The 11,920-nt window shown below is 33.0% G+C and overlaps 1 protein-coding gene across 1 annotated transcript in view; it reads right to left on the bottom strand.

Moving 5' to 3' along the window:
* Positions 1–261: 261 nt before the first annotated feature.
* Positions 262–11,920, bottom strand: part of LOC108917643 (diuretic hormone receptor-like) — a gene marked incomplete at its 3' end in the record, with an annotated part of 336,010 nt that continues 324,351 nt past the window's right edge. Inside the window, exons 7-9 of the mRNA XM_018724358.1 lie at positions 7,710–7,790; positions 4,254–4,330; positions 262–616 (exon numbers count right to left, since the gene is read on the bottom strand). Of these exons, the coding sequence (XP_018579874.1) occupies positions 262–616; positions 4,254–4,330; positions 7,710–7,790 (513 nt within the window). The remainder of the gene's footprint in view (positions 617–4,253; positions 4,331–7,709; positions 7,791–11,920) is intronic.

Here is an 11,920-nt window from a genome sequence, read left to right as displayed (position 1 = left end):
ATGTTTTCCTAGCATTGAGACCTTTTCTTTATGTTTTTTTTTTATTTCCGCTCTAAAATATGATGATTGTAATTATTTTAACTGGTAGATACATCTAGGTTAAATATACAGTCCAAAATTTCATAAAATTTTTGAATATTTACCTCAGTCTATTCGACAACTAACGGCCAGTCTATCCTTTGGAAAGCCAGAGGTAAGTTGAAAATTGTTATTATTAAAACTATATTGATAAATAATCTTATCGAAGTCTGTATATTTTACCAATATCAAGAGCAGAATGGTGTAATATCTGGTACTTATAGTTATGGTATATTTTCACAAAACTTACTTGCGTGGAGAGCAGCACGGCCCTGGTGCACTCGAATACGTTGATGGAAGTCATGTTTAGAGTAGGTCCGTAAAGAGTGATGACATAGGTGATGCCCAGCAAGGGCATGAGCACCAAGAGTGCCTTAGCAGCCTTATGGTACTGCTGCGTCTCTAAGGTGTTTGCGGACCGGAGTTTGGTGATGAGCACCCACATGATGCGGAGCAGGAAGACCGAGTTAACCAAGAGGACGATCATGGTAGGGGTTTGGAAGATCCAGTCTATGTCGTGGCTTTCGAACCATTGACACTAGAACAATAACCCATTTTGTAGCATTGAAATAATGTTATTAAGTATCAAGTATTAATCAGTTTCATTCACTCGAGATGTTCTAAAGGTCTTAGCGACAGTGCAATATTTAGTACATCTAGTAAGCAATTTGAAAAATACTTGATATTCCCCTAACTTTGATATAAGTTTACTGTTCCATCTGATAAATTTCATCTCCTTTTCGAGGCGTTTTCTACTGGAATCAAATGGAAAAACTTTATAGGAAAGTTTTATTAAAGCTCTCGGAAGGAATATGGAAAACACATTTCCATAAAGTTGTAGAACTCTTATTGTTAAAACAATAAGATCACCTTTATTAGAAAAGGGAACAAACGATTTCCAGTGGGATACGGTAAACGTTACTCGGATAATATTAAATTGGCAAAGTAAATAGATAAAATTAAATTATATTTCAACAGAGTATTTTACGGAATTTGCAGAACTTTAGAACAAATATGTGCTGACCGCGTTCGGATGAAAAGTAATGTTTAGATTCAGTTTTAATGTTTTATATTGTCTCCAGAAGGAAGTGTCTTTCGCTCGTCTACCGGACAACGCAGTAGTGTGATATGATGATGGAATAATTAAAGTAACAATAGCGAAAATAGTGGCAAAACGGCCCCGTATATGACAAAATCCTAAGTAAGCTAATTTGAGACGTCTCTTTCATACGCAGCCACACAATTCCTATCTGTCGCCTTCGATCGATTTAGAAGACTTTTAAGAGGTTTCCACTTACGGAGGCCTTTGTCGGCTTTTATGTGGCCCTCGTTCCCAATTTTGCCTCTCTTTAAATCCTTTTCCTGGTGCTTGGAGCACCGGGTTTGCAACTTACAGGGCTGCTATGCCCAGAAATTTGACAGCTGCTTAAACTGGCATATTATAATTTAATAACGGTTCCCACAAGGGCTAATTTGGATTTGCTAAAGAGATTTCGGTACTTATTCTTTGGTCAATATTTTACCACGTTTTTTTCCTCACGATGGCACTTTCATATCGTAACGTTACTTTAACACGTACCTACTTTCATGGTACAGATGTGGACCATAAGAGTTTTCCAATCTAAAGCAGTGAAGTATTGAAATTTTAACTATTTAAATCGGGCTGTTTGTTTTTGTTAATAGGCTGATAGTAATGTTTTAGTAATATTATTTTTTGAATATAACATTAAACGATTCTTGATTGTTAAACAGTGTCATAAAAAATGCTTGAAACAAACCTTAGGCTTAGAAAAGTAAAGTCTTTGATACGTATGTCACTGACAATACAACTAATCAATTTTTGAAAATATACAGGGTGTTTTCAAGAGATGCAGCACAAATGGTATCGGTGAATGTACAGCTAAAAAGAATAGGTTTTGCATAAAAATGACCTTAGTAAAAAATGTTCACCCCTTAGGAGATACAGCTTTAAATAGATACTAATGGCGGAGAAGCATCAACTACTTCACATTTTAATAATCCCACTATCCGCGTCATTTACAATAACATGTACATGTCTGTCCCCGATTTGAAGCTTCGTATCGATCAATTTATTCGATACGTATTTAGCGGCACCCTAATGCCTACCCTGTTCGCCTAGCGTCCCGATGAACAATCCTGATCTTTTTGTTGAGATATGTTGGTCATGCATTTCATTGTCGTTTGTGCGCGTGTGAGTGAGTTTGACGCTTTGCTTGGTCGAGAGTATGATGTATTGTGAGCATAGAGCGACACACGGCTTGACAGATTTAGCCTGTGTGTAACATGCAACAATTTCACGTCTCCACTAGCTGTAACGTTACATGATCGTGATTACGTTACGAGTCATTTGTTACAAATGGATATTCTTTTAATTGTGTTTGTTTGATTATGTATTCATTAATAAAACAATTATTTCTTTACGTAGTTACCTTACTTACAAATATTTTAGTTTCAGTTACGTTTATCTACATTATGTTTTTCCTAAGTCTTCAAAGTGAGGGGTTGATACTTTTCCTATTTTCCGTCCTCTAATAAAGTTCTTTTTTATTCTTTTTTGTATCATTTTCTCCTTGTTATTGAAGAAGTACGTCGCTTTAAATTTCGAGTGCATCTTATAACTGACTGAAGCACCTTTGCCGTTCAAGTATTTCAATAAAATAAGAAACACGTTTTCCTTCGTTATAAATCAGTATAAAAGAAATTGTGTATAATTATTCCGCATCTACATATGTAAGTGAGTATTACTGTTGAAGATTTAAAGATAATCATACAAAACCCATTGTTTCCTTCCTTTGGGATTTCCGTCTGTACATGAATGAATTGTTAATCTTTTCGGACTGTTCGGTTCTCATCCTAATGCAAATTTTCTCTACAAGCTTCGAAGAGGTACGATTTAAATTCGAGAGCAGGTACACCAATCGAACACAATTTACGATTTAAAGCATATTTTCATAAAAAAATTCACGCTATTTCCTGCCAGATTTCCCAATAAGCAGTCCTTTAACGAATGCGCTGATTTTTTAGGTTGATTTTCTGTCAGACACACGACTTTAAATTTGAAGTCACACAAGGAGATGCAGAAGGAAAACCGGATAATATCATTAAATTAATTTCGTTTTTTCGAGCACGTCGCTTTAAATCGAATTTAGGATGGTTCGCGAATAAAATTTAATCATTTTAAATTCAACAAAACTGTGGGCGACACATACAAATTTGCAGAATGCTAAAAATAATATGAGAATTGAATATGTCTCGACTCTATTTGGAACTAGAAATTACTGAATTTCTTCGCAATATACATATAAATGAAAAGTTTCTTTTGCAAAACTTTTAATACGATTTTGCTTATAAAATTTTTGTGTACGTAATGAAAAGATTTAACTAGTTTTAGAAGTTAAAATAAAAAAACATTTTTATGGAATTCTTATAATGTAGTTCTAAGTAGAGGTATATATAACTGAAAACCCGAGTGAATATTTTTATTATTCAATCATAAAACTGGAAAGCCAATTAAATTATTGATTTATGTGTTGCAAATATAATAAATCATTTAATTCGTATAATCTTTTCAAAGGTAGTGTTAAAAACTTATTTGGATATACATTCTGTTAAAAACGTAGGTATCTCGAATTTGTCAATTAAAAATTCCGCGAAAAGTAGATTTAAATTGCTTTTTTGATGGAAAGTTGGTAGCTATTTTTACCATGGATAATGTTATTGAACAAAGAGTTTACTAAAATTCCGTGCTACCAACGGAATTTCTTGTGCTGAATCTGAAATTTTGTGTTTCAGTTTTTGTGTTTAATATTCAGTTATTGTATAATTCTGTTGAATGGTGTATCAAATAAATAAATAACTAACAAATACATACTTTTTTTGGGTTTCTTTTTCGTTTTTTTTTTTTCTTTTTTGGCTTTTTCGGCTTTTTTTTTTTGTTTTTTTATTTCCGTTTTTTCGATGGAGATCTTGAAGTATTTTTTTAAAGTACATTATACCTATAAATTTCCACATTAAAAACTGTATGTACGTGTCCATTGGACCATTCTGCGATTAAAGATAACCACCAAACTGAACTGAATGTTAAAACGGTCTAAAAATGGCTCTGGCGGATATAGACGACACTACCGTTATTACTATCATTGTTTGATACTCACCATAGTGGCTGGATCGCTGCTGATAGGTACAAAGCTCTTCACAACGGCCCAAACGACAATGAAAACCATCGGAAGTCCTGCGAATAACAATAGTCATTATTTTGTTTCCATAACGTTATATTTTGGAGGATGGGTGCATATCTACATCCAGTTTTAATATGTAGGATGTAAAGAGACGTTGCTATAAATTTTCAGGAATCCTCTCATGAAACAAACAATAAAATAGCAACAATAACTTTTTTTGTAAAATGATTTTTAAGGACTTCACGATCCCTCAAATATCGGAGTTAAAAAATTACTCAAGAACTATTTAAGATGTAGACTTCAAAGTAACTACATATAATCACATTGAACAAAAAATAACTGGTGACGTTGAAATTAGAAGGAATCTAAGAAGTTTCAACTGTCCAAAGAAAAAAATTGATATAGAACATTTGGAAAGACTATTTCCAAACACTTTTGTGCTCCTTGATTTTTTTTGGGAATGACCATTCATGGTTAAAACTCCAAAACCATAATAAAATTATTTAGCAACGAAGCAAAGATAAAAATTAGAATAACTTACAGTGTTATTCAAATTTGCATTATTCTTTTTAATGCGATGAAATTTGAAGTCTACATCTTGAATGGTTCTTGAGCAATTGAAAAACTATGTTCCGCTGGTAATTTTTGAAGGAACAGAGACCTCTTTGAAATTATTTTACGAAAAAATTTTACTCTTGTTTTTATTTGACAGCAGTAAATAATTCCTCAAAGATTTTCACAACGTTGCTGTATTAAAGTCATTTGTTTGGAGAAACCAGTTTAATTTTCTGTTATAGCTCATTTCCAAATTAAAACAATTTTTTTTTATAGAGAAGGTAAAAAAAGAAGGAACATATTAAACTTCTAATTCTAAGGTACTGAATGAAAATGTATTATCAAATAATTCACCTTGTGTGACATCACTTAATGTACGTACAAATAGAGAGTAATTCATCGATTCGCCGATGTTCGCAGTTTGATTTCAAGCCATTGTTACATTTAAAAGGCTCTTCATCATGCGCAGCAATCGAATCTTTGATATATCTGGCTCGTACGTCAAGAACTCCTCGAAAGTCCCCTGGATATGACGGATATGATAATAAATCTTCAGTGGGATTAATGAACAAGCACCAAGCACTTATGCTATATGGCGAATTACATTTATAATTGTATTTGACATCGAGTGTATGTTTCATAGAGAACTTAGGAGTAGTAAATAGACAAAATCAATAAGGTTTTGCTAATGCTTTAATTTTTTAAAGTAATATAATAATAGATTTTGTTTAGACATTACAAAGAAATAGTTAAATTATAAAGAGTTGATTTAAATGCGTTTTCCCATCAAAATTGTACCTGTACGCTTGCATGAGTAGGACATAATTTTGTTAGAATAAGTTCATGTTAAGTGCGATCCTGTAGTCTATTGTGCACACTTATAATTATTAGATTTCATCCAACAGGAATAGTTTCTAAATGTATGCAATTACCTCGTTTTGCCTGCTTTACTGTAGGTTGAGAACATAACCTTCTAAACGTAAAAGGTACTCGGCCTTTTCGACCAAACCTAGCTTGTGAAGATGATGCCGGATATAAATAATAAGCTAAATACAGTCAAGAAAACAAACACTTTGTACATATTCACCCACTCTCGCAACCTGTTTAATTCCTGCAAGCTTTTAGCTCTTTTTTCAATGGTTCTTAATAGACTTCGAATACCTTCATATGGGCTTTTGCTCATGGTCATTTTGGCAATAGCTAAAGTTGTACAAAGGACTGTTATTTCTAGTCCAATGAAATTCGAAGCACCACGGAACCAGAGTCATTCTGTTATTATTTTGAGTAACACCAGTGAGGTCTTTGAGAGTTACTGGCCTCCTGTAAAAATATTTATCTACTTCTGTATGTCGCAATTGTTCTAGTTTCAATACAGAGTACGATGGCATAGATTCCTGCCTGAAAGGTAGTACTTACCGAGTACGTACAGACAAATTCGTATGTCGTTTGTAAATATATACTCCTGTTTAAGCATTTTATGAAGTTTTACAGTCATATGTGTACCAACAGTTGTCTGCCCTCAAGAAGTCGTTATGCTTCGATCCCATTCATCTGACCCAGAGTGTTGAAAGGCAGATTTTATAAGTTTGTCTAGTTATAATCTTTAGGTCATGCCAGAGTTATGTGGTTTTCCATATCATCCAGCAATCCGTTGTACCTTATGGTGTCTTTTAGGTATTATTAATAGCCTTAATATATATGCTACCTTCATTTTCTCCACTAATATATGAAAAGGCATGCAGATCCAGAGGGATTTCCACAATAGCTTATAATGTGGAGCTGATTACTTCAGTTATCATCAGACACGATGTCTCTGTAAACTTGAGAGTTTAATTGAGTTTTAGAGACTTTCAGATGGTGAAACTATATGTTTGACCAATTTTCATTTTCTTGTGAAGGATACAAGAAATCTTTAGTTGGGGCTATTCCTTCTCATATCAATCTAGCACTAAATTTGGTAGCTCCTGAAGTATAGATGAAATAGTATTTGCTCACAAGAAGTGATCAAAGATCTCTTTTGCGGCACTGACCTGCTTGTTGTTAAACATGTATTTCCTAGGATTGCCCGGATTAAGCCACATGTACTAAACCTCTAGCTACTGCTGAGGTATAGAGACAGTTTGGTAGAATGTCATTAAATGCTCCTTTAATATCAAGGAATGCTGAAATTTTCTTATTTTGGAAGGATTTGGAGATTTTCCGTCGATTTATTCGATTAGTAGGCTTAGTAATGGATACTAAGAAGATGCAAACTAAGTATGGCCATCAAGTGCCTGTTCCATACTTTTCAACAGAAATTGTTTATCAATGGTTTAGAATTAATTCTTCTCGATATATTTTACCATTCTAATGTTTATCCAGCTAGATGGACTTTAAAATGTCTGATAATTTTTATAATCTCCAATACATTTGGTGGCAGAACTGAAAAAATACCGCTCCCACCTAGATTTGAATGGTTTAAACGATTTGATTATCCACTCGATATAGGACACTGTATAATAACTTTCTAGTGCATGTACAGGTCATCCAGTAGTTTTATCCACACGACCTCCAATGTTGATCTCTAGAAATGATCTTGTGAATTTTGGAACTGCTAGGTAAGTCAGAGATATCCTCGTAGAACCTCCTCCAAGATCAGTTTGTTCTTCTAATTTCATTATTACACTTCATTAAATGTATTTATGTTGATCCCAACAGCTTAGGTCCATAGAAAAGGCATCCAACTTCTTTCATCGTTTTATCTAATGTCTTGATCCATCAAAATATCATTCTACATTAGCATAAGTAAATACGGACAAAAAATAACTTAACATTAATTTTCTATTTCTATTCGTCTAGACGACGGGACCATAAATCTACATAAAACTTGATACTCACCCCATCCGATGCACACATAGACCCGTAGTTTAAAATTCTCTCTTGTTAGAGTCTCCACGACTAGGATGTAGAGGTAAAGACCTGTAATGAGAAAAATTAATTGTTAAGCACACTAGATCTTCCTCTCATAATTTAATAGTTCAGTAAGAGAGCGCATTTACTTTTTTTGTTGGGAATACCCCGAGGGAGCAGCCTTTTATTAAAGAAGTTTTCGTATATAGGCTTGGAGTTGGAGTGTATAAGCATTCTAAATAATGTTTATGTTGCGAAGTTGCAAATCTTAAGACAATATTTTCAGACAGAACTGAGGAGTTTTCGGTAAACTAATATCGTTGCCAACTTTTCAGCAACGTCAATATTATACGGGATTACTATAAAGTACGAAAATATAAACTAACTTTGTAATATTTGGAAAAAGTTTCGAGAGAATGGTTTTATCTGAAAATTTACCTCAACCTTTGTGTCCTTTTTGTGATTATACAAAGTGTCCGCAGTATAATCCCGGTATGTTTAATAACCAATAGTACAGACAAAAACAAACAAAAAAAGTTCTGATTATAAAATAAATTGTAGTAATACTTAGGTAGTTGTTTGATATATGATGCATTTGTGGTGTTCTAATTTTATATAAGTCTAACAATTTGGTAATATCATCAAAATGAACGGCGTTAAATTGTTTTGTTTTTATCAATGTTCAGTTGTCAGTTGATGTCAGGCCTGCGGTACGGATCATCAACATAAAATAAAGTGAATAATGGTTATAAGATTTATGTCATTGTCTCATTGTGAAACATGTAAATTGTTTTACGTATCGTTACCATTGGTTCCACAATCTGGATGGGATTCGTTATAGATCGCATCATCAGGTATGTTTCTACCCTTTTTTCAGCGAAACTTATTGGCAGCGGTGATAAAGTATCTTAATCTGAAAAAAATCGACCGTTCGACATCTATTGATGTAATATTAAAATTTGCATAATTAAATAATCTACTCCCAAGCTGGTTTCACATGGTAATTTCCACTCGCGGTTGTATTTATTCCAGTAGGAATGAAATGTTTTATTATTTTCTATATCAAATGGTAGGTTACATGCAATCAGTATGAAGATTAAATCAAACATAAATTGGGTCTTCTTATTTTCGCCAGTTTTTTATACGTGTGTTGCGTACTGTTAAATACACATAATTGTGTATCAAAAGACAACTAAAATCGTATAAGAAATCGTTCGATTACGGAGAAATCGGCGACTAAACGACAGCTATAGTAGGATCGTATTCGATACAAAGTAGAGCAAAAAGTTGTCGGTCTTTTATCAAAGGAAAATCGTGTCATCATTTTTAGGAGGCGTAAGATAAATCATTTCAAATTTAAAATGAAATTTAATGTAAAATCTGAAATACCGCTGCATACGCACTGTGTTCTGGTAGTAGCTGTAGTCGCCCAGGTGCATCGAGTGTACGAACTGGTGGGTTATACGTCAAATACTAACCTGGCGAGCTTTTCCGTCAATTAGAAAGCGCTTCAAAAAAACAAGTAAACAACAGTGGCACGTACAGAGGTAAAATGTAGTACATATGTGGAATTTAAGAAACAAATTGGATTTATAATAAATTACATTTAAAATAAATAGTTTATGAGAATAAAGGAATTTTTGTAGGAACAAGGGTGCCAGACCTGAACTGATCCCCACGTCCCTTTATAATGCATAAAGAAATTATTCAATCTGTAAAACCCTTAAAAGCGTACTTCATTGGTTCCCTTGACAGGCAATGATTTATTACTTTGCATCGAATATGATCCTACTATAGGCAGCTCGCGTGGCTGACTGACGGCGCCAATGGCTTGCGGACCGATTGTGACAGCTCTAGATGATCCTGTTTTTCTTATGCCAGTATTTTAGGTTCACAATGTGATAGTGACTATCATCAGACACTAATTTATGAAGTATAAAATAAACTCTTATAAAGCACATGGTCACTTGTTGCAGTGCCTCATGTTGTTTTAGATACTGGTAGTAAAATTCCTGGTCTTGAACGAGGACGACAACAACAGATTCCCGGACAGATACAATAGATACTAGATATTCTTGACGAGCTAGTTGCCAATCAAAATAAAGAACAATGTAACAACAAAACATTAAATACTTAAACGATAATTATTATAATATCCCTATAATATCAATGAATTCAGATTTTCTTAGAGATAAGTTCTGTAGGTGGTTATACGGGAAAATCGTAATAACAGTATCGACAAAATTCAATTTACAGATTTGTTTTTCAGTTATAAACATTTATATTTTTTCGGTGTAAAAAATATGTTTGTGAAATATAATGAAGTTAAAGAATTCAGCTTAACAATTTTTAAATGCTAAACTTTTACTCTCAATTTTCATATAGGTACTAACATGAATTTAGTTGGAAAGTACAAAGTAAAAGGTTGCGGATTTTTGTGGAAAAGAGCAACATTTCTTTCAGCAATCATACTAGAAGTTATTACTTAAGGATTATCAAAAGGCTGTCCCATTTGTAGGGATTTAGGATTTGGGTATTCTCCAAAGTCCAACGAAAGATATGTAAAACTTGTGCGAATTCCGAGTAAAGCCGGCGAAATCTGTTATTTCACGTCTGACAGGAAGGTTAGAGCTTCCGACAACATCGAAAAGGCGATGAATTTATTTTTCGAACAGCCACGTCAAAAACAGAGGTCTGAACTGTCTGCAGAATTTATATCTAATAATAACAAATGGAAATGTCAATTTACATTCGCGAAAAGCAAATATAAAAACATAGGCAGCATTTATTTACATTTGGTAACTCGAAAAAATCATGGCAACTACACTCAACGAACTGTATATTAATCATAAGTAAAATTGATTAGCAACAAAAACCAAACGAAATAAGTAGGTATATTAAGTTGGCCCCAGAAAGGTTACATTGTTTTTATAACGAAAACAAAAAGTGCTAAAGGAACCTACAGCAGTTAAAAAAAATCTTTTTAATAATTCTATCTTCTTACTAGCGAGTGTCATTATATGCCCCAACAAATATTTTTGTTAGTACGTATTATCCTTAGGATGAGTAGCAGCATTAACTTGAGGTAATAATAATAAATTGTTTGAAGCTTGGTTTATAATAAATTGCAATTTTATAATTATCTAATTATTTTAGAAAAACATCCTAATTGGTAGGGCTGTCTGAACTGAGCCGCGGGACATAGGTGTACGCGTTATTTATTAAAAAGTAACAAATTAAATTGTCTACAATATACTATAAATACCAACGGATAGGAATTAATTACTCAACATCCGCACGATAACAAATGAACAGTATCCTAAAGTGACGTGAACGTGAAAAGCATTCTGAGGCAGCGGCTCGCGCTCTCGGTTGCTCCGCTTGGCACGCCATTTAATTGCGGCTATCTCTGCCAGCCCTACTTATTGGTCGGTATTCCCTCAGTGTAGCACTACGTTATAGCAGTTTTTGTAAATTACTTTTTAAGTACTAAATCGTTTTCTGTCCTGACTAAGTGATTTTATATGTAGTTGATTCACAAACTTTGTTTTTAAACTATTTTATCATTAAAACCAAAATATAGTAGTCTGTGCTGCTTTTCAAATTTAATTTTGACTTTTTAAATAGAAAGTGAAAGTTTAAAAGACGAATTTGATACTTCAAACATTTTAGGCACAACACCGTATATAAGTTTTGTTGATATAATCTTTATTATAACAGTAATTTTTCTTATTACTGTTACAATATCATATGACAAGCTTAGTAAACATTATTTTGCTAACACATTTTACTGCCGTAAGTCGATGCTCAGTGTTTAACAAAATAAAAAAGTAATCCACGTATATTCTTTATAACTAATAAAAAGTTTTTTTACTTATATCTTGGATCCTATACATTTTGGAAGAATTTTGAAGAGAAAAAAAGTTTTAGAATTGAATTTTGCACAATATACTGCAAGTTAAAAATGTTTAAATTTATTACCGATGTTGTAAAATAGCAATAATTGATGAAAAAAGGCAAAATAATCAAGTTTTTTGAATAATTTTTTTAAAACATTTTAATTGCACCGAGGGCATTCTAATTTTGGTAAAAAAAACTTTAGAGTATAATAAAACAATACACCAAATTTCATTAAAATCGGTTCTATAGTTCTCGCAAAATAATTATTTGAAAAAAATTTGGAAAAAAATTTTTCGAAT

The sequence above is a fragment of the Anoplophora glabripennis genome, unplaced genomic scaffold, assembly GCF_000390285.2.
Source record: "Anoplophora glabripennis isolate ALB-LARVAE unplaced genomic scaffold, Agla_2.0 scaffold44, whole genome shotgun sequence".
NCBI lineage: Eukaryota > Metazoa > Arthropoda > Insecta > Coleoptera > Cerambycidae > Anoplophora > Anoplophora glabripennis.
Note: the sequence above shows the minus strand (reverse complement) of the source record. Positions and strands in the feature narration are given on the sequence as shown.